Below are 22,081 nucleotides of genomic sequence, written 5' to 3'. Positions count from 1 at the left end.
TAACAAAGACCCACAACTTGGATTTGAGATGATAAAACAGAATCTGTGCCATGGCTTTTTTGATGCTACTATGGGCACTAATGAAAGTTTAGAATCTTCTGTTAGAAACTGTGCATTTGCCAGAATTCCAATACTGTTCAGCTTCAGGAGAAACAACAGACTTCATCAACCCTCCAAAAGGTTTGGCCTACACTTCCCATCATCTTTAGTCAGCATGGCCAGCCAGGTCTGATGGGAGTAGTAATTCAAAACATCTGGAAGGCACAAGGTTTGGGGGATGTTGAGACAATTTCCCTAAAATTCAGACTATTTTAAAAACTCCCCTATACAAAAAAAGGAAAAAGAAAGAAAAGCCATTGGATTCATGTATATTTTTACTAGAGAAAACTATGTAGCAAATATATATGACAATACCTTATATCATGCAAAATATGAAAAAATAATCAACTTGACAAACTGAATCAAAACTAGGGGGAGTAAGATGTACATAGCTTACCATCTATTTTTGGTGCCACCGATTCAAAAATATCCTAAGAGCTGCTTGCATGCACTTTTCCTGTTTGCACTCTCTCTCACTTTTCTGCTGAGCACATAAGCCATTACTTTTTTCTTACTTGATAATTTTGCACGTATTAAGCTTGCATGTATCACACATGGAAATTTAGTTAGTGTAAAGATGAATGTTTTCCTTCTCTCTTAGCTATATTTATTATTTTGGCTGTGGGGGTGGCGTGTCTCCTTTTTCCTTTTCCAAATCCTGTTTATCGTAGGAAACACATTGTATTGTATTAAAAAAAGAACTCCCCAAATGACTGTTCAGAAGTGCACAAGCAAATCTGGAGCTGGTGTGTCTGGACAACATTGCACTTGAAGGCCCCTACTATTATTTACTGCTGCTTTATAGCTAAACTATGTTAATGTGGAAAACAGTGGAGGGGGGGGGCTGCAAGTGAATGGTCCCTTGAAATTCTTCCTTTCCCTTTCTTTATTGCTCCTGGTCAATGTGGGCTTCACACGGTTAACTATAAAGCAGTTGGGGGAAATAGCAGCAGCAACAGTTTGGGGTGCGCCTGTATATATAATGAAACATATCACCCCAGCAATTCAGGTTAGACGTTTTTAATTCCCTCCCCTCTTTTTCCTTCATATTATGTTTGACCCTATTCCTATATTTCTTTTAACATACTATGATTTTTCTCGCTGGAATACATTACCTGTAGACTTAAGTACTGTATCTGCTGCTGTGAAATGTTTCAAGCATTACCAATTTTCTTCTGCAAGTCTTCATGACAAAATGTGATTAGGAGAAATTGCAAAAGATGGGTAAATTTTTTTACAAAGGTATACCTTTTCAGTACTGTATGTTTTGCCATTCATTTTGTCATGCCCCCATACTTACTAAACCAGCAGACAGTTCCACATTGGTGTTCCTCTTCTTCAAAAGAATAGCTAGATACCGTATATGGTATTATATATGTTAACTTGGTTTATTTTCTGATGTGTGTTAGATTTCTATGGAAAGCCGCTGCCTCCACTGACTATACGGCAAAGACCTAACAGCGATACCCATGAAGTAATTTCTTAACCAACATTCATGTGGCAGTTTTTAAAGAAGCACGTATCATGTAAAGGGAAGGCCTGTATAAGACACTGTGTTCTTGTTTCCAGAGACACCTGCTATTCTTAAACGTTGCTGGGCAAGGACAGTAAGGCTGCCTTGATAGCTCAGCCGTGAAGATGCCCTCACTAACTATCCTATTTCCTTCTTGACTCACCAATTCTTCTTCAGGGTTAATGTGGAACGAGAGAACTTACATAAGTAAAACTCTTAGGAAATGGAACACTTGTTTTCCTTCCTGGAAAGGGTAGTGGCAATCCTGAAGAGAACATTTTCAAGACCAAATGCAACTTAACTGTGCACCTGCAAGGACTGTTGTTAAGTTTGGCTTAATACTTCAAAGAGACTTTTGTTCTTTTTGTGGAGTTGTAAAATACATGCATGTTCAAGTGGGGGGGGGGTATAAAGTGTACATTTTAACTATTTTTATATTTTTCTAGTATTTTGTTTTAACAGAACTATTTTGAAATATTAAAGTCCATGGCTATATTCATAAGCAGAACATATTTAAGAATGTCACATTTTCACAGCACTTCACTCTTGCATGTGATTTGCCTCACATGTTGTCTTGTTGTTACTTTGTCATGCTCTGATCCACCAAGAAGAAATGTGAGTGCAAATGGATGTTGTGCTCATGTCTTTAGTGAACCACAGCTAGACTTTCTGGAATAATACCATTTATATCTTCTGGAGGCAAGAGTGAAGTAGGGGGACTGAATTCACCCCCCACCTCACTTTCCAATAGATTATTAGTAATAGTCTGTTTGTAATGACCATTCCTTGAATTGATTTTTCATTTCTTCCTGTTAGATTGTGTTGCTCTAGTGTGACAAATGGAATTGTATCCAAAATTATGATAAGTTTTCTACATAGTAACCTAAAATGAATTATCTGAGAACAAAAGGCCCAAGTCTAAGAACAGAAACTACAAGCAATAAAAAGTTGAAAATAATTTAAGTTTCCTGGAAAATTAAATCACTTATTGCAGAAATTGGGAACCTGTCACTCTCCAGATACTGTTGTACTAAAGCTTCTGTCATCCATAACTTTGCAGCTGGCTGAGAGTTGCAGTCAAATAGCATCTGGAGGGCCACAGATTTAGTGTGTATGCATTTTTCATAAGGTAACACTGAAATGCTACTTTTTCACATTTTCGTGTTCAGATTTGTGCATATGAGAATATATTATCAGGGAAGCCCCTGTACACTTAAGTAGGATGGACAGCTCTGAATATTCTTGGACACAGTGGGTACAAATTCACCCTAGAATTAAAGTGAATAAGGAAGTCTCTTCTCCTATTGGAGCCCTCTGGATCTCTGAAAACTGTCATGTTCTGACAATGTATTTCTAAACTTTTAACAAACTGGACAGGAAAGGAACATGAAAATATTTCTTTGGTACTATGTTTATGTGCGTTTGAATATCGGTTAAAGAGAGTAACTTGTACACCAGAAATAAAACTGACACACTTGCTTGAAGCATCACATTTGACTTTAAACTTCTGTGAATTTTGCATAATTGTAAATTTCATTCCTTGAAATATATCTAACTTAAAACTTGTGTGAATATAAATTTTATTTGCATGTGTATGTAGAAGTTACCCATCCACTAATTCCCCTTGCCTGGGAAAAGCAAGGAACCACAGGACCAGCTATTACCACATCTGAGGATGATCCTGTCTTGGGGAGGGGGTATTTTAACTGGGTGTTGTCTGATAAAAACATGCTTTGACCAATAGTACTGTCAGAGCACGACAGCATCATTTTGAAAAGCATTTATTTGCTGCATTTTCTCCCCCTTCTCTCCCAAGGATCTCAAAAGTGGCCTACATTCTTATCCTCATTTAATTTCCCATAACAACCCTGTGAAGTAGGCGAGCTACTGTCCCGCCCAGCACCACGCTGCTTTCCCCTGCGGGTCGTAGCTTCGAGCCCCACGTCGGGAGAAAGATTCGCTGCACTGCATGGCCCTCGAGGTCCCTTGTGGAAGCCTGCTCCTTTCGCAGCAACTGCAGGGACAGAAATCAGCGGGTTGACTTCCTGCGAAGAAGCGAAGCCGCTCTGGGAGGGGTTGCAGCCCCGCCCTTCTGATGACCCGGCGCGCTCGGCGATTCCATTTCCGCTGCGAAGGGCCGGCCCACGAGGCGCCATGCATGCGCTGCGGCGCTTGGGCCGGCTCGCCCGGCGGCTCCGTAGCTGGGTAGACGTCTGTCGCCGGAGAGACACCCACTCCTCGGCCAAGGAGCAGGTGAGCGCCAAGCAGGCGTCGCCTCCTCCAGCAGGGAAAAAGGCGCAGCCCGGGCTTCCTTGCCGCTACGGGAACCAATCGCAAAGCAGAGCCTTCCCGGCCGCGCGCCGCTAGCTCCTCCCCTCTTCCCTCAAGGCTTTGAAAACTGGAAGCCCAGCTGCAGCTGTAGACGCATTAAAATTTAGATTGAAAGATGCAGCGCCAGTTTCCGGACTCGACAGAACTTCTTATTTCCCCCCTTAAAGGGCTGTCCCTTGAAATCCATCCGTTACTTTAAAGCTGGTGTTCGTGCTTCCTCCTCCCTCCCCACCCCCCGCGCGCACAACAAAACGTCGTAGCTCCTGCTGTTCTTGCGCGCGGGTCTTTAATTACAGTTTCGAAAGCTGCAGCCCTGCGCCCTTTCCCCCATTGGCTAGGGTTGGGGCTTACTCTGAAGGAGACTTGCAGAGGATTTCCTCGCGCGTAAAGCGGAAAGCTCGGCCTTCCTGCACGTGCGTTAATGCGTCTCTGTGCGACTGATCAAAGGGGTTGTTTGGTATGGGGAAAGGTTTGCCTGGAGACCCAGGATCGGCCACACCTCCAAGTCGAGGCGACCTTAGCACGGCGTTATGTTTCTGGATTGCTGCATGCTGCTTGCTTATTTACCGAGCCGCTGCAGCTTCAGCGTGCACCCCACCCTGCAATATTATTCATTCCACACTAAGTTGCACGGCTGTCGTAAGTCACTCTCGGGCAGCCTGAGCTAGAAGGAACTGAAGCCCTTTTTCACCCGCTGCTGTTTTAGGGATGAGGCGCACACGCCGGTGCCCTCCCTGCTCGATCAAAATGTTGATTCTTCTGCCCTAAGGGGGCATTTGAAATGGTTTCCCCTTTCAGAACTGGGATATCTTTTTCCACAACTGATAAAATGCAGCTGCCGGATTTTCTTTTTTAATATATCTCTGTGAACACAGTAAAAGATGGGGAACAGAATTCTGATAAATTCACCACCACCTGTCTCCCAACTGGGTCTGAGTGGAGAGTAAATCTGCCTATGGTATTTTAAGTAGCCATCATCAGGCATGGCCAGTTCCAACGCCTGCCATGTGTATTTATTACATGTATATCCCGCCTTTAAAAAGCTCAAGCCGGCTTCCTTGGTTCTCCTCTTCCCCATTTTATCCTCCCCTGCAAGCCCGTTAATTAGTTTTGGGTAGAGAGACCAAGTCACCCAGGGAGCTTCATGGCTGAGTGGGGATTTGAAGCTTGATTTTCAAGAACCTTGTTTCTTGCAATCTTAGTAACCACAATGGTTCTGCCTCCATCCTTCTACTGCACCCACCGACATAAAGAGAAACTGGAGAGGCATCTGATTATCTGTGTAGAATACCTTTCCCCAGGCAAGTGACCTTCAGTTGCTTTGCACTTCAACTTCCATCAGTCCTGGTTAGCACAGTTGGCATAGGAGATTATGAGCAGGTGTTTTAAGAGGTCCATTTGCTCTCACTCCCATTCAAGCGAGAGAGGGTAAGCGAGTAGGTAGAGATGATGGACTCTGTGTGTATTTTCTTGGGGAACCTGGATACTGCTTCCTCCTGCTGCTTGTGGCCCTGCAAGGAAATCTGGGCAAGGGGAAGCTGCCTTGTCCTCTTACCTGCTGGCTCTTGTAGGGATGATGTAGCATTGGGGACTTGGGCCCAGTGACCTCAGCCCTCCATGACAAAGGCTGAGGTTGAGCAGGGCCAACCCTGCTGTTAGGCAGAGTGAGGCAATCACCTAGGGTACTTGGAGGAGGGAAGTGTCCTTAGCACTCCTGAGCCTCTAACATTTGATCTCCCTCTGCTGGAGATCAGAGCCACACAGCCTGCCATACACATCCAGGTGCAGTGAATGATGCCATTCTGTTGCCAGTGTTGCCATACATGGAATTGGGGACAAATGGACCATCTTGCCCTTTGCCTCAGGCTGCAAAATATTTTGAACTGGTTCTGTGGACAGGCAGGAAGAAACAGTCTTTTGCTTGCTTATTCTAAAGGTTTTTGCTGCCGTATTTGCATTTTTCTAGAGGTTTTTCTTACTGTTGCTTCTGCATTTTTATATTTGTAAATTTATTGTAAGATGCATGGGAAAACCTGGTAAGAAGCAACTAGCAAGTCAGTAATACAGCTTCTTAAACTGTACCACATAGAGTTAAAGTACAAGTACAGTACAGCCTTTGGGTAATTGGTATTCATATATGCTTTTTTGTCATCTTCTCTCCAAGTTGGAAACAAAATCAGAAACAAAGCTTCAAAAGAAAATATGCCAAGTTGTTCTCAGACATTTTGAGAAACAATACTCTAAAGAGCTGGGAGAAGTGTGGAACTCAATCAGGTCAATTTTCTGTTTCTTTTCTCTCCCCCACCCTCCCCCCTTGTTCAATGCACCATAAAATAATTACAGTAAGCATAGCTCCTCAGAATGCAAACTAATGCAAAGTTTTGAGTTTTCAAATGTGCTTTCTGTTCCCTGTCTTTTATACTGAGAAGGCGGGGGACAAATCTGATGACTACATACATAGCTGCCAAGTTTTCGCTTTTCTCGCGAGGAAGCCTATTCAGCATAAGGGAAAATCCCTGTAAAAAAGGGATAACTTGGCAGCTATGTACATAAAAAAGGGATGACAAAGTTATGGGTTTTTAGGGGCCAGTGTCCAACCCTCCAGATGTTGAACTTCGACTTCTATCAGCAACAGCCAGCATGGCCAAGGATGCAATGCAGGGGATTGGACTAGAATGACCCTCAGAGTCCCTTCCAACTCTGCAAATCTCTGATGGAAGTCAAACAGCATCTGGATGGCACCATGTGGCTCTATTTCTCATGAGTAGTCCCGGGCTGAAAGTACATTTTGCCATGTACCTTATTTATCTAATTATTTAGGAATACACACAGTACCTTGTTTTTAGCAGTTCATTGGCGTTCTGGTTTCATAATAAGATGTACAATATAACTGCTAACTTGGAAATATTGTTACTGTTGTTTTCCCTGGCAAATGAAATTGGGTAAGCATTTTAATATACCTTGATTAAATTTGGATCACCAAGGACTAGAAGAATTGTTCCAGGGATTTGATATGACCCGTTCACTGCTAGTTGGACATCCCTAATGTAAAAGAAGAGTTCGTAATTAGGCACAGGAAGCCTAGTATGCATGCAAATGACACAAGAACCTTTCTATTTAATCTAATACAGACAAATGGACTAAATTCTGTTTGTCTGGGTTTGCTCAGCCAGGACTAAGCATTACTTCAAACTCTCATATGCTGTTAAGAACATAATAAGAGCCTGCTGGATCAGGCCAATGGCCCACCTAGTCTAGCATCCTGTTCTCACAGTGGCCAACTAGCGAGGCTGAGAAAGTGACTTGCCCACCCAAGCTGACCCAGAAAGCTTCATGCCAATCAAACCTGTGTCTTCCCCATCATAGCCCGAATAACCGCTACACCACTCTGACTCTCCTGTAATACCACAGAAAACAGAAAGTAAATCATGCGATAAGGGAAAAATTCAAAGGCAGTTTCTATAATCCAAATCACACTAAGAGTGACTAATTCCAGACTAAAAATTAGGTGCCATAGGCCACCCTCCTGTAGCCTTTCATTCAGTGTATTGATCCAAATGGTGATGATGAAAATGCATTTGCATGTAATGCAGCCTGCAAATTACCTGTAGCCCATCAGTTTAGCATAAATCTCTGCTTGGTGCTGAGCTGTTTCCTCTCCCCTTTTCCTGATGTTGACACACTTTTGTCTTCCTTATATGCCAGAGCATGCTTATGTGTAACATGTATATTTCTTTTTTAATCTCCAGTCAAGTGCTTTCAACACCTCAGTGCTGGCAGTATGCTGTCCTCCTTAATAAATTCAATTTTTCCTCTGAAGTGGAGAATGACTTGCACTCAAAGGGCTATCGCCTCATTTTCCCGGAAACTTCATCCTGTTTTCGGCAGTCACTCAAGTGTTACATCAGTAGCAGTCCTGGAAGATTCCCTGCTCAGAAACACAGAGCTGGCAAACTGAAAGAATATTACCTGCTGAATGCAGCGTCAGTTCTGGCTGTGCTGGCCCTGGAAGTTGAGAATGGAGAGAAGGTTTTAGATATGTGCGCTGCTCCAGGGGGTAAATCGATAGCAACGCTTCAGTATGCTTGGCCAGGTAAACCACTGCACTCCTAAGCCAATTAGAACACACAAATTGGTTGCTTGATTGCTTAAATAACCTATTAAGCAGGTTATTCAGAGGGATTCATTAAGAAAGCTCTTGCGGCGTTCTTTCCCCCTCTATTGCAGTCAAAACCCAGCACATCAGGAACTGGAATCGGAGCTGTTGTAATTTTTATTTCAAACACAATCTGCATATTATGCCCTTGCTGCCTGACACCAATTTTTCTGTGCATTAGTCTGAAGGCACATGAAAAGAAGTGCTCTGCAGTCCTCTGATATTTTCACATCGTCTTTGTGATACTCTGGTACTCTAATTTTGCAGGGTCAGCTAGAGAGGGAACCAACGCAACCTTGGCATGCTTGTGAGGTGCTGATACATTAAAAGAACACTTCCCAGTTTGTTGAGTGCAGGAGGCACATGAAAAGAGAATGCGAGAGGATTAGCAGGGCCAGTGCTACTATTTGGCAGACTGGAGAGGCTGCCTCAAGAGGGGCAGCAGCAAGTTTGGAGGACAAGACTTTGTGGGCACATACCCTACCCTATGCTCCCTTAAGCTAGCCTGCTGCTCTCAGACCTGGTGAAGGATGCTGGCCTGTCATCACCCCAGTAATGCAAATCATTCCTTCCTGTGGGTGCTTTGCAGTAAAAAAGGGACAGTAGGTGCTTCATTGCACACACCTGGAGTATAATGTAGTTTGCCACCGAAGGCAAATCTTACAATATTTTTATTCTACCATCAATGTATGTGTTCCAAAAGAGACTGCTTGACCATTTGGCTGGATCAGTGGTTCCCAAAGCTCTCATCTCCCACCCAACAACCTAAAATGATTTTTCTGTGTGTTGTAGCAAATGTAATGCTCTGTGCTAGAGCTGTATGGTTGTTTTTTTAATTATGTTTTTATCGCTTCTTTTATTTCTTCCATAGAATTCAAATTGTAATACAGTAAAATGCAATGTGAGAAATAAAAGAAGCAAGTGAAATACAATTAAATCAGTATTGATATTTAATGTGAAGGATTTGCTGTCTCCTGTCTTCAACCACAAATCCATAGACACACTGTTGACCACCTGAATGAAGCTCATGGACCAAGCAGTGGTCCACATTTTGGGTACCCCTGGGCTGCAAATGGTTTCCACTCCTCGTATTGTGTACTGTCAAATCATCTGGCAATGGGAGAGACCAATCAATTGATTGCTTCACCACTACATGCTCATGTGTTCTTATTTTATTTTATTTAGTTCTAATTATTGAGATAATGTTGCTACTTCTAGCTTTGGCTTCCGATTTCACAGGGATTGTTCTGATAGTCTGGTTTGCATGCCAACTTGGCCAGTTTGTTGGGACAGGTGGCAAATTGACTGCATGTCTTAACTGATCTGAGATTCTTTTTCTTTAGGGCTTCTGCACTGCAATGAGTATGACCATTTGAGATCACGCTGGCTGAAGCAGACACTGGAATCCTTCATCCCAGAATCTTTGATGAGTCTCATTACTGTTTCACAGTTGGATGGAAGGCAAATTGGAAATCTTCAGCCTGAAGGCTTTGATAAGGTATCTTTATCATGGCTGCTAGCTTCATGGGGCTCAGACTTCCTCATTCTCCCATCAACCCCTTTTCAGTTCAGGGATATCACCATTCTCATTGATGGCTCTTGAATAAAATAGGAAGATAAAAACTGTAATTTATTAATCATGCATTTATCCTTTGGGTTGCAGAGGGTTCCGTCAGATCTCTCAACAGGGCACTGATATTAACATCATTTTTTTCAGTTTATATCCCACCCTTCCTCCAGAAGGAGCACAGGGCGGCAGACACAGCAATATTAAAATATTTAAAAAACACGTGTGCCTTTTCAAACTATATGATTCTCTAAGATATTTAGAAGATCCCCTTCTGGTGGTGCCATGGCCTGCCGTGATTGATCTGGCATCAACTAGGAAAAAGGCATTATTTGCGATGGCACCTACATTATGGAACAATCCCTCCCCACTCCCACAATCCAGTGCTGAGCTTTCAATAGCAGTTGAAGACGTTCTTGCTCACCCAAGCTTTCGGGGACCCTTGGTCACCAGCTTAAGGGCTCACTATTTATTATTAGTGTACTGTATAAGGTATATATTTCTTACATGGTTTCGTGCAGCTTTATTTTTTTTAATGGTTGTATGCTGCTTTGATACTTTTTGTTTAAACTGGTTTAGAAACGTTTTTTTATAAACATTTTTGTTTTGCATTTCCATAAATGTTTGCATTTGAATAAAATGCATGTAGTGCTTGAAATGCAGTAAAAAGTTTCTTTGATTTGTAGGGAGATGGCACTGTCATTAGGTGATATTCTCACAGTATGAGATTTTTATGTCCAGAGTTTCCATGTTCAGTTTATTTTTGCTTTGCTTTTGGTCGCTCAGGTACTAGTGGATGCTCCATGCTCAAATGACAGAAGTTGGTTATTCTCTTCCGATACCCAGCAGGCTACCCTACGATTAGCACAAAGGAAAGCATTATCTGCTGTACAGATACAGCTGCTAAGGTAAGAAACACAAAGGAAGACGACTGAAATTCAATAACGCTCAGCCCTGGACTGAAGGACGTGCTGAATTGTATTCTGAGGCCCGGTGTCTGTCTGACCCATATACTACCCTCTCCATATGCAGCCACACAGAGCCAGTCATCATTTAAGAAGGCATAGAGCTACACTGTCGCTTCCCAATAACTGTCATGGTATTAGAGAGAGAGAGATTCTGCTCTTCATGCTGAGCGATAGGCCTGTAACTAGGACAGTCACAGGAGGCAGAGGAATCAGTTTGCGCTTACTTGCCTTTTAATGTACTTCAATACAACACAGTCTCCTAAACCTTTTTTCAGAAAGCTTTTTCTTTACCCGTAGAAAAAATAATATAATTTTTTATCACCTCAGTACACTTTGGGGGGACACATGTATCCTAAGAAAGCCATAAAAATACATTACCTGAGTATGAGGGTATGAAGTGCAGGACCATTTGCACCTGTATTGAGAACTTTCCTTTTCCGGTATAACAATATTGTTGCCTGTAAGTCATCGGGCCAACAGTACCTCACAATGTTAAGTACAGTGGTACCTCAGGTTACAGACACTTCAGGTTACAGACTCCGCTAACCCAGAAATAGTACCTCGGTGTATGTACACCTACAAGAATGGCATGTAGAGTCTAACTGACCCTGCAGTTTCTAAAATGTGAAATAGCACATTGCATCATGAACATGCATAAAACATTGGCTGCTGCATTTTTATTTTTATTTTGCCATTGCCCTTCTCTTGGTGTCCGCAGTGGTAGGGCATTACTCTTGACATTTCAGGTGAGCTGGGTATGTTTCTAGACTTAGCCTAGGATATGATCCCCTCCAGATCTGTTAGGAAGAGTTGGTTTTGGGTTGTTTTGTCCATTGTAGATTGTTTGGTTTCCAAATAATACCAGCACTTGGTCACCATTTGATCGTGCATTTGGAATTATCCACAATACTTTCTGTTTTATTATAATAAAGAACAATCTCATGCTTTCATTATGATTTCTGTCTGAAATTGCTGCATCATCATGCATTGTAGGAAAGAGAATGGCTGTTCTCCCCCCTTTTTTGGCACATAACAGAAGTGTCAAATCTTCTAAACAAAGAAAGCTGCTGTTGACACTTCTGGATTTGTAGACAAGGGTTTGTGGCCACATTTCTGGTTTGATTGTTTCCCCGAGTCATGTTTTCCTTAGCCAACCTTCTGACTGGTGGCACACTGATCAGAAAGCTGTTAGTTGTTATATTCTGTGCAAAACCCTGTAAATGGGTTCTTAAGTTTCTTGTTCAGCCAAGCTGGCCGAGATTGTGAGCCACTCTGGCTGACTGCTCACAAAGATGCTTGAGGCAACTCTCAACACCACGTTTCGGAAAGGTCTTACTGTAAACAGAAGAAGGGGGTCACCTAAAGGCCCTTGATGGGAAATTGCCATTAAGTCTGGCCACCTGTTGAGATGAGGGTCCATGTTGCTTGCAAACATTTACAAATGCAGTTGGCCTCGAAATGATCACAGAAGCAGAATCGGTATCACTCAACATAAATTCTACAACTGGCTATGATCGGAGAGGGGACAGTTTTGCTGGGGCACAAGGCAAGTTCTAACTGGAATAAAAAACGTTCTAAAATTCGGATCAGATTTACTTATTTGTATCTAATCAGGTTCATAGGGGAAAAGGCTTGCTTATCTCACTATTCCCAAATCTTACTAAGTATGTTAATTTAACCAACTTTGTAATATGGGATATATTCCATAGTATTCCATGTGTCATAATTGACAATAGGGCATCCTATATTTTTTTTAAAAAAAAAAAAAACTTTGACTATTCACTTACTTCTTCACAAAGAAAATTCTTTCTATCCAGAGGAGACGTTTTCAGCTGGGATCTTACTCTAAGAGCATACCCAGAATGCTCCCAGTGGGACCCTATACTGTGTATACTGGTGCTGTGTTTTATCAGTGTTCCTAGCCAGATCATGAGGCCAGCAGGAAAGTAATGGTGTTTACATCGTCTCTTTCCAGCAAACATTGAGCTTGGATAGTGGCGACCTGCACTATAAACAGGAACCCATTTCAGGCCATTTTAATTGTTAAAACCTCCTGTAGTTGAGCTGGAAATTGTAAGTTTGGATTGTGCTGAAAATCTTGAGGGTGGGAATCTAGGCTGTGTGCGGAGTACCTAGCCAACTCTCAGAAGCAGAATCCCCAGGAATCCTCAAGAAAAAGGAGGAGGGAGCTGTAATAGATAAACAATTAACAGGAAGGTTTTCTTTCTCGCGCCGTGGGTTGGTTCCAGAGAGCATTTTTCCTGCTTTGGTCCCATCAAGTTCAGTGGGACTAATATCCTGATTTACTTTATGTGGGATTGCAACTTTCATCAGCCCTTAGTCATTGCTAGCCAAACCCATACAATTAATTTTCCAAATAATGTATTCTAGGTTTTTCATCTGTCCTCAAGAAAATTCATGGCTTGAATTAGGTGTATTTGGTTTACTGTTTCTTATACTGTTGCCCTTGCCTTATGTTTTACTGAGGCAAGTAGAAATGATTAGAAATGTAAAATGTAGAGCCATATAATATGATAAGGTTATATGAAAGGGGAGGCCAATGAGTTAAGCAAGGATATCCCCCCTTCTTCCTCATTCATTTTCTCCCGCTATATATTATTTTATGGCTATTGATCAAATGCTAAAGCTTTTAAATGTAGTGCTATGTATCACCTCAGAAGTATCCCAGCTGTCAGGATGAATTGAGAGAGAAATAAAATAGTTTGTTTTCCTAAAAGTAGTGTTCTTTATGGAACGCTCTCATAAATGGCAGCACAAGAGAAGGTTGGGGACTGTTTTTTCTCCCTTTTCTTTGCATGACTTCCTCAAGAAAAGGTCTACAGGAAGCTTGTGATTTATAACCGAAATATGAGTGTCTTATTGCAGTAATGCATCATGTCACCCATTTCCTTTGGAGAAATCAATCACATTTAAAACACTGACCTCCTTCAGTTTTCTCTTTCCAATATTTGACATGTAAAATCCAATTTGTGAACTCCTGGCTCAAGGAAGCATACATCATTCAGTGAATTTTTTGCAAATTTGTATAAATCATTCTAGATTATAATACTGAAGTGGAACATTCTTGACAGCAGGAACCTTGTTGGTAGAGAAAAATCCAAACAAACCAAAATTGCCCATCTCCCCAAAGCACATTTAATCCAATTGGGCCTGCTGTCTAGAAGAGAGAGAAATTGTGTGTTTGATGTAAGCATACCAGGCTACAGCAATAGCAGCTGCAAACCAATAACTTTTCTGCTATAGTTTTGAATATTAATTCAGCCGTCCACCTCTCGTTATTCATAAATAAATAAAACAATAAATGCATTGATTAATCCATTGTTATACGTCCCTTTTCTGTTATGCCTTCTGGCTAAAACAAATAAAAGTAAGTTATTAATACTATAACATTTCACTGTTTTGCCATGAACCAGCAAGACTCTGAAACAGGGGGATTTTACAGCTTATGTGTGTGCATGAGATCACTCCGTGTGGTTTACAGTATTACCCATTAACATATTATTAACACACTGACTAAGGGCAAAAATCCTGGAGTGAAAATCACAGCCATTCTGCTTCTCCTCAGGTCTTGCTGCCACGCTAACCAGGTCTAGGTTGTGGTCTGGCTTAGCGTTACAGTCAACCCTGAGCTTGTGTTCATCTCCGCCAAACAAATTTTGGTTACAGTTCATGGTTTGGCTGAAGGGACTGTTGGAGGGTGTGGGTGACATTTGGAGCATCAATGAGTGCACATGGCTTCCCACTTCACACAGTTGCCCTCTCACTTGTTGAGGTCAGCAACAGTGAAGAAGGGGGTAGGCTGGCATGCTCACAGTCCTCGCTGTTTAGTTGGCCATGAAGAGGGCTAGCTTCAACTGTGCTTCCGGGTCTGGATTGCAGGTAACCGTAGCTTGCTAAATTTGGGTGTTATGGTAACCTCAGAGTTATTGGAGACCAGAAAGTGAAGGAGTGAATTGGAACTAATCAGGGAAAGAAGGAGGGTGAGACTGCACAGATTTGAGGCATAGCACTAGTAGCCAGACCATGGTTTTCCTATGCCATGCAAATGGACCTAACGGCTCACTTCATTTTGATCAAAGAATCGCAGTAATTTAGAGCTTTACTTCTTCTACATGTTATAAATGGCTGGAAGGCTGGAACACACAGTGGGGGAAGTGAGTGATGTACAGTCAGGCACAAAGTACTGCTGTGATCTTTCAAAAAAATTTCTAGGTATATTTCTGTCTATAGCTTGGACAAAGTATGGCACCAGTTTCTGTCTGGGTTGGAGTTATGAATATTAATCTAGTAGTCTGTATCAGATGATCCTTTTAATCTTTCATTTCTTTAAAGGCAGGCATGGCCAAGTGTTAATTGGGCATGTTCTTAGGAGAAGGGGTGGAGCTACATTTATTAATTCATTGCATTAATCACCTTCCTAAGAGCCTAGGGTGATGTACAATAAAACAAAAATAGCAACAAGATACATCAACCATGTTTGCAAAATACATATTTTTTTCCTTTCACCTTGCACTACTTATGAGAGAGAGCTGAGTTTTAGTGCCCAAACTAAATTTTGGGCCATGTGGAGAAATTTAGTGTGAAGTCCCATCGCCCTAGCAGAAGCACTTACAGTGGTACCTCGGTTTGAGTACACAATTGGTTCCGGAAGTCTGTACTTAACCCGAAGCGAACTTTCCCATTGAAAGTAATGGAAAGTGGATTAATCCGTTCCAGACGGTCCGCGGAGTACTTAAACTGAAGTGTACTTAACCTGAAGCGAACTTTCCCATTGAAAGTAATGGAAAGTGGATTAATCCATTCCAGACAGGTCCGTGGAGTACTTAAACTGAAAGTATTCAAACCGAAGCATACTTAAATCGAGGTATGACTGTATATGGGTTTCTGCTTGCGGGACCGGGTAGTTGACTCTGACTCATAGAGGGTAGCCAATTTGATGCCCTCAGGATGTTGCCGGGCTACAACTCACATGAGTTTCAGCATGACCAGCAGTCAGGAATGATGGGAATTTCTTCAGTATTTGTTTACTATCCCTTGGGTCTATTATACCTCTATTGATTTGCCTCCATCCAGATTTCCAAGAATGTTGTCAGTGCTCCAGATATAAGATATATAGACTGGATTTAGGCTTGGAATTTAATGTGTGTTTGGATGTAAGCACCGTCTTATAAGAGGCGCTCCCCCCCCTTCTCTCATGCACCGGATGAATCCCTCTTCTGATTCCGTTATGACAAAGAAACAACACTTCAGAAACAATGCTTTGCAACTTATATGCAAATTTAATGATACAGCTAAAACTCATATGATCAGTTCAGTTGGGTTTCAGCCCTAGCCGCAATGCCCTGCAGCATCCCTCAAAGCCTTGCTCTTTTTTACACACAAATCCTTTTTGCAACATGCCCACTCCCATCGCTGTAAAACTGCAAACTGAGAGGGGTGACAGATCCCCCACAGAAGCCCCCCCCCTTTTTGCCAATTTTTCCCTCCTCCCCCAGGAAACAGAAGAATCTTTCTTTTTCATTGTAGGTTGAAAAGCTACACGTAAGTACAGGGCTTCTTACACACCCTTTTAAGAGCAACGGCTTTAAGGGCAACAATATTATAGCTATACCAGCTGGATAAACTAAAATGTAAAGATTAATCAAGATTGCAGTCTCTCGGTCTCTCCCTCCCCGGGCATAGTCTTGTTTTGGATAACAAAAATTAGATGAAAACAATGGATGACTATGTGAATGATAACAGTTCAGCTAATATTTCAACTTCATATATATCCCTTTCAACCTAAAATGCTGTTTTCTCTTGCCGGATTTTTATACAAAAGGAGCTATCATCACCTCCATAAGGTGAGGTGAGACATGTATGAAGCTCTCTGGCACTGCTTTTGGCACACCACCAATGCCAGCGTGTCGCCACGCTTCAGAGGCATATGATAAATTGCATATTGTGGATACAGAAGGGATTTTCTGGCCTTTTCGGATTGATTTTGTGTGGGAGGGGAAAGCCTACAGTAACTGGGGAATGTAAGTGGAGTGGCTGTGATGTGGCTAGGACAGGTTGATCTTTAAAAGGAAAACAAAATCTATGATCACTTTCATAAGAAGGAATGTGGGGATGAAAGTAAATGTGATTTCAGCTGCTTGAGTGGCTTAGAGGGGATTGCTTTTCTGCTCATCAGAAGCAGCCCAGCATTCTCAGAAAACGACTTCTAATAGCAAACACGAGATGGCAGCGTTGAAGTACAGCAAAATCTCCCATAACTCAGCCTGAAATTTTTGCTTTCTCTTTTTGCTGCTGTTTTAATACGAACAGTGCATAAATTAGGGACATAATTAATGCTGGTCCTTCTAACAGGATAAAGAACATGTAATTAGTCGCTCAAGGAGTGGGCTGAGGAAGTGGAGTTTGTAATGTGAATGACTGCCAACTCTATTGCCCTATCTGTATGTATGTATGTTTGCCTCCCTCTGTATAAAGTGTGTGTATGTGTGAGAGAGAGGGGGGGGGAGAGGCCAAGAACAAATAAATAGCAGTCTATCACAAAGTTTAATGTGTCTTTATGTGAAGGAGTTGCTTTTTGGCAACTTCTAGCAACAAGATTTTTTTTGCCGGGGGGGGGGGGGAGGTGACATTTAAAATGTCAAGTTTTTCAAAGTTGCTGAGAATTTGAAGTGATACTTATTGCTCCTATATTCTCTTTTGCTTATTTTTCTTTTCTTGCCTTTCTTTTTCCTTGCGTGTTTGTTTTCTCTCCGGCTACTGCTAATGGAAGCCTTTAGAGGATATTCAGAATGCGTTAACAGCTTTTAAGTCTTCAGAGTGCTTGGGATAAAAAAAAAAGTTTATTGTCCCATTTATATCCATGGCTTAAATCCACATTCTTCATCTTCCCTGCTTTGTGATCGATCCATTTATCGTGTTCAACGGTTGTTCTTTGAGCTGGTGCTAAATTTGCGATTAATTGAGCCTTGCTTAAACTCATAATAATGCTGCGTATAATTTACATAGCCCTTTCCCAGAGTGCTTAAAACACTTCACATTTTATATCAGTAATCCTTAAAGGAGCCCTGTAGGAGTGACCAGTATTATTACCATATTACTGTCTGTGGGGGAAGTAAAGGGGCGATTCAAGAAAGTTGGTTGTGCTTAATTAAAAACAGTGGGCCAAGGTAGTTGCAGCTTGTTTCTCAGTGATTTCAATGGAATACAAGTGCAACTTAATTACTTTGGATTAGGGTCACATCTACACCATACATTTAAAGGACATGGCTCCCCCAAAGAATCCTGGGAACTGTAGTTCAGACCTACAGTTTCCAGTACCCTTCAACTACAGTTCCCATGATTCTTTAGGAGGAAGCCATGGGCTTTAAATATATGGTGTGGATTTGACCCAGGATACATATGTTTTTTTACGCCTCCTTCCATCTCCCTGTCCTTTCTATCACTTATCCCCAAAAGTAGTCTTAGTACCATTGGCACAAATCAACCAAATGTAAGAGTATGACCTATGTTACGTGATGTCTTTTCCCAGGTTGTTGGCAGATTACTGCTGTGGAAATTTGGTTCCATGCAACTCTTCAACAAATTGAAACTCTTTCAAATACACTGTATAACCGTCTGTTGATAGTTTATCATTTGGCTCAGTTCTGATACACAGAAGCCAGTTTGACCTTGTCCATATTATTGTGTTTTAATACTTCTGTTGGAAGCCACCCAAAGTGGCTGGGGAAACCCAGCCAGATGGGCGGGGTATAAATAATAAGTTGTTGTTGTTGTTGTTGTTGTTGTATTCTACAGCACAATTTAAATAGTAGTATGTAATATCATTCCCAATAACAGCAGTGTATGAGGATATGTAATATTCCTGCATCAGGAATGTATGTGGATAGTCTGCCCATTGAGCCCTAGAATGCTATACTGCTAAGCAAGCTGGTGACCTCATAATAGGTACATTGTAAGATGGTGAAATGAGAAGGCGAGTTTCTAGCGAAAAGCAATATTGGCTGTGAGTTTCGGAAAGAGATACACCATAATCGATGTTTAACAGCTGTAATTGCACACACAAATGAGGACATTTTTATAAGCATGTGACTTGCGTCATTTTTCAGTATGCATATCTGGTTTTAGCAGTTCTCTGTTCACAGTCAGCATCACAGGTATAACATGACACTGTTAATAAATAAAAAACCCCAAATGCTATTCTAATAGAAGATTTAATGATACAAAATTGGACTTTAAAAGTATTTTCTCAAATAACACACTAATGGTTTCTGTAATATAATTAAATCGGAATTTATATTCCTTAGTTGTGTGTTAAGAAGTGTATGACTTGCTGCTGATAAGCTAGGCAATGCCCAGTCCACGGAAAGTGTGGATCTTGCTACAAGGCTTTCTCATTTGAAATGCATACGTTGAATCAATCCAACTCAACATTTCTTGTTCCTTGCACACAGGTCTGCAATTAAAGCCTTGCGTCCTGGAGGATCTCTGGTTTATTCCACATGCACTCTTTCTAAGGCGGAGAATAGTGATGTCGTAACACACATCCTCGACTCCTGCAGCAATGTTTGCCCAGTGGATATGAGCTCCCTGGCCAGTTCTGCATCCCAGGAATTCACTCTTGCTTCTGGTGTCCAGCAGCATGAACTTCTAGTACTTCCAGAAAGGGGGAAAGCTTGGGGACCAATGTATATATCTAAATTAAAGAAAATGTGATTGGTATTCTTCATGTGGTTGCAGTTCTTTTAGGTCATAATGACCAATCCTTTTTTTTTAAGGGGCAACAGCTTTTTGAAGTGAAAACCTGAACAGGAGACTGAAATCCAATCTCTTCTATTTGCTAGCAGCATCCCCATCCATTTTTCTATTTCAGTACCCAATTGGAAGATTGGGGGAGGAGCAGGGGGATGCTCAATGAGACATGCAGAGATGTGTTTTCAGTAATTGTCCCAATTCCAAACGTGAATTGTAGGCGTGTTGAAGAACACCCAATTCACTAGTCTGTGGGCCATGTGTGTGCACTTGCCTGTAGCTTGTAACGGAATTGTCAGAATTTGAGCACTAATTTTAAATCCAGTTAAAATGTATTTGCTTGTAGAAACTTATTTCAACACAGGATGACACTAGGAGCAAACAGTTTAAAAAGATGGAAGCAATTGTTTCATGTATTCACAGCACCTCACTACACAAAACAGGGGGAAATTTCAGGAACAAATGCCTGCTATGAATTCTGGTTTTTTTTTATGAGAACCAGGAGTGGAGACTTCGTATTAGAATCATAGAATTGTAGAGTTGGATATTCTGGTGGTATCTTCTAGTTTTGCGCACACATTGAGCAGTGGACAGCAAGTTAACACCTAGATCGCATTAATCTATAATGCAGTGTCGGCCGCACCCTGCAAATAGTGACAACTGGAATCCCTTTTGCCCAAGATCCTTCTGCTTGGCTGCAGAGCTCAAATTTGGTTTGTCAAAATAGTCTTGTTTTGGAATTGCTTCACCAACCTTCCATTTCCAAGGATGTTCAGTGAATCCTAAACAGCCACCATCAACCTCATTTAACCGGGGAAAGTTGCTGAGCAGGCATCTCTAGAAACATTAACTTTCTACTGCTTATTAGCAAGTAAGTATGTTAAATAGAAAGTTCAGCCACTGGATAGCATTTCTTTTGCATGCAAAGAAGTAACTTGGGTTTTGTGATTTTTCAGATGCCATGTTTCTGGACCAGTTTTCAGGACAATGAGAGATTGATTTAGAGTTATTAACACTTTATTTTCCACTATCCTACCAGATTATGCATATCATCATGCACTTTTTAAAAGTCAGCGTCTGGTTTATATGATGGTGAAGCTGTGTCATGTGCCAACAAAATCAGTTTTATTATGAAGTAACTTGTTCCCTTCAAGGATTGTTTTCTGCCTCCCTTGGAGGTTGTAGGTGACACATGGAAACCAGCTTACTGTTACTGCTTTTATCTCTGTCAGAATATGCAATGAAAGAGTTGATTGTGTTGAAAGGCCTCTAAAACAGCAGATTGTCAAGCAAATGTGGTGCTTTGGCATGGAGTTTGGAGACATAAATGCATCTTATCTGGCAGCTGCAAAACAAATACTTGAAATGAAACTAGGATGACAAATGGCAGTAGCCGCCACACAGTGTTACAAGAGCATTTCTACACAAATTCAGCCATAATTACTGGTATAAACAGTCCTGAACAAATGGCTTGTCTAAAGTGATGTCAGTTCTGTTCTGAATGCAAGAGAGAACGAAGAAATGGCACTCTCAAGCAAATGTCCAGTCATAATTTATGAATTATTGCAAAACAATACTAATATTTATTTCTTCGGTATTGATCACCCGCTCATTACTGAATATTTCAGTTTTAAAGCAGGGAATGATGAAATAAAATAATAGCAGCATGCCAAAAATAATATACAAATATTACACAATCCATAGAAACAATCGATAAATAAATTAACAGCTCCATCATAAAACTAAACTAAACTGATGTTAAGGCAACAATTAGCATTTCCAATTTAACCAAGTATCTGGATATAGAAAATAGGATATTCACTCACTCTCCTTATTTTTCACATAAAGAAGGCTGCATTCTGTGCCAACAGATTTTCACTCTAGAGCAGGCACCCCCAAACTGTGGCCCTCCAGATATTTTGGCCTACAACTCCCATGATCCCTAGCTAATAGGACCAGTGGTCAGGGAAGATGGGAATTGTAGTCCAAAACATCTGGAGGGCTGAAGTTTGGGGGTGCCTTCTCTAGAGCTTATGAGCAACTTTCCATCAATCACTCTGTATCCAGTCCAACCAGGTTTTCACTCTGAGTGACATCAACCTTTGCCTCAGTTCTTCCAGTTCTTTGGTCTTCCAGATGTTGGACTGTAACTTCCATTATTGGCCATGGTGGCTGGGGCTGAGGAGTTGGGAGTCCAACCACATCTGGAGGGTCACAGCTTTCCTGTCCCTGATACACGATGCTGTGCTAGATGGACCAAGACTTCAATAGACCAAGGCCGCTTCCAGTGGACCTGTGCTCCCAGGCCTTTAGCATTTCCCACAAGGACAGCCTAAGACTGACTCATATGCAGAATGGCTCACCTAAGAAGAGTCTGCTGGCTCATCTAGTGAAGCACCGTGTTCTCACAGTAGCCAACTAGATGCCCTATGGGAGGCCCGTAAGCTGGATCTGAGCGAAACAGCACTCTTCCCTCCTGTGCTTTCCACCAGCTGGTATTCAGACGCATACTCCAGCTATGGAGGCAGAACATCTCCATGAAGGTTAGTAGTCACTGATGGATATGTTCCACCTCCGCAGTTTACAACAAATGTTTACAGGAACTCGCACCACCATAAATAGTTACGTGTCTCCTTTAGCATCATACTGATCACATTTACTTAGTAAGGTCAGTGAGA

General features: G+C 41.6%; 2 protein-coding genes across 3 annotated transcripts in view; both read left to right on the top strand.

Moving 5' to 3' along the window:
* Positions 1-1,666, top strand: part of ARL13B (ADP ribosylation factor like GTPase 13B) — a 43,328-nt gene extending 41,662 nt beyond the window's left edge. The window contains exon 11 of one of the 2 annotated variants that reach the window (XM_035114823.2): positions 1,509-1,666. In XM_035114823.2, the coding sequence (XP_034970714.2) occupies positions 1,509-1,585 (77 nt within the window). In that variant the 3' untranslated portion in view covers positions 1,586-1,666. The remainder of the gene's footprint in view (positions 1-1,508) is intronic. The other variant, XM_035114824.2, reaches the window with a different exon arrangement.
* A 2,087-nt stretch (positions 1,667-3,753) lies between these two features.
* NSUN3 (NOP2/Sun RNA methyltransferase 3) lies at positions 3,754-21,321 on the top strand. Its single transcript, XM_035114826.2, has 6 exons — positions 3,754-3,865; positions 6,108-6,217; positions 7,693-8,036; positions 9,443-9,597; positions 10,453-10,574; positions 19,106-21,321. The coding sequence occupies exons 1-6, from the start codon at positions 3,767-3,769 to the stop codon at positions 19,365-19,367; spliced, it is 1,092 nt and encodes a 363-aa protein (XP_034970717.2). The 5' UTR covers positions 3,754-3,766; the 3' UTR covers positions 19,368-21,321.
* Positions 21,322-22,081: the final 760 nt, after the last annotated feature.

The sequence above is a fragment of the Zootoca vivipara genome, chromosome 4 (assembly GCF_963506605.1).
Source record: "Zootoca vivipara chromosome 4, rZooViv1.1, whole genome shotgun sequence".
NCBI lineage: Eukaryota > Metazoa > Chordata > Lepidosauria > Squamata > Lacertidae > Zootoca > Zootoca vivipara.
This window is presented reverse-complemented; position numbering and strand designations above follow the sequence as displayed.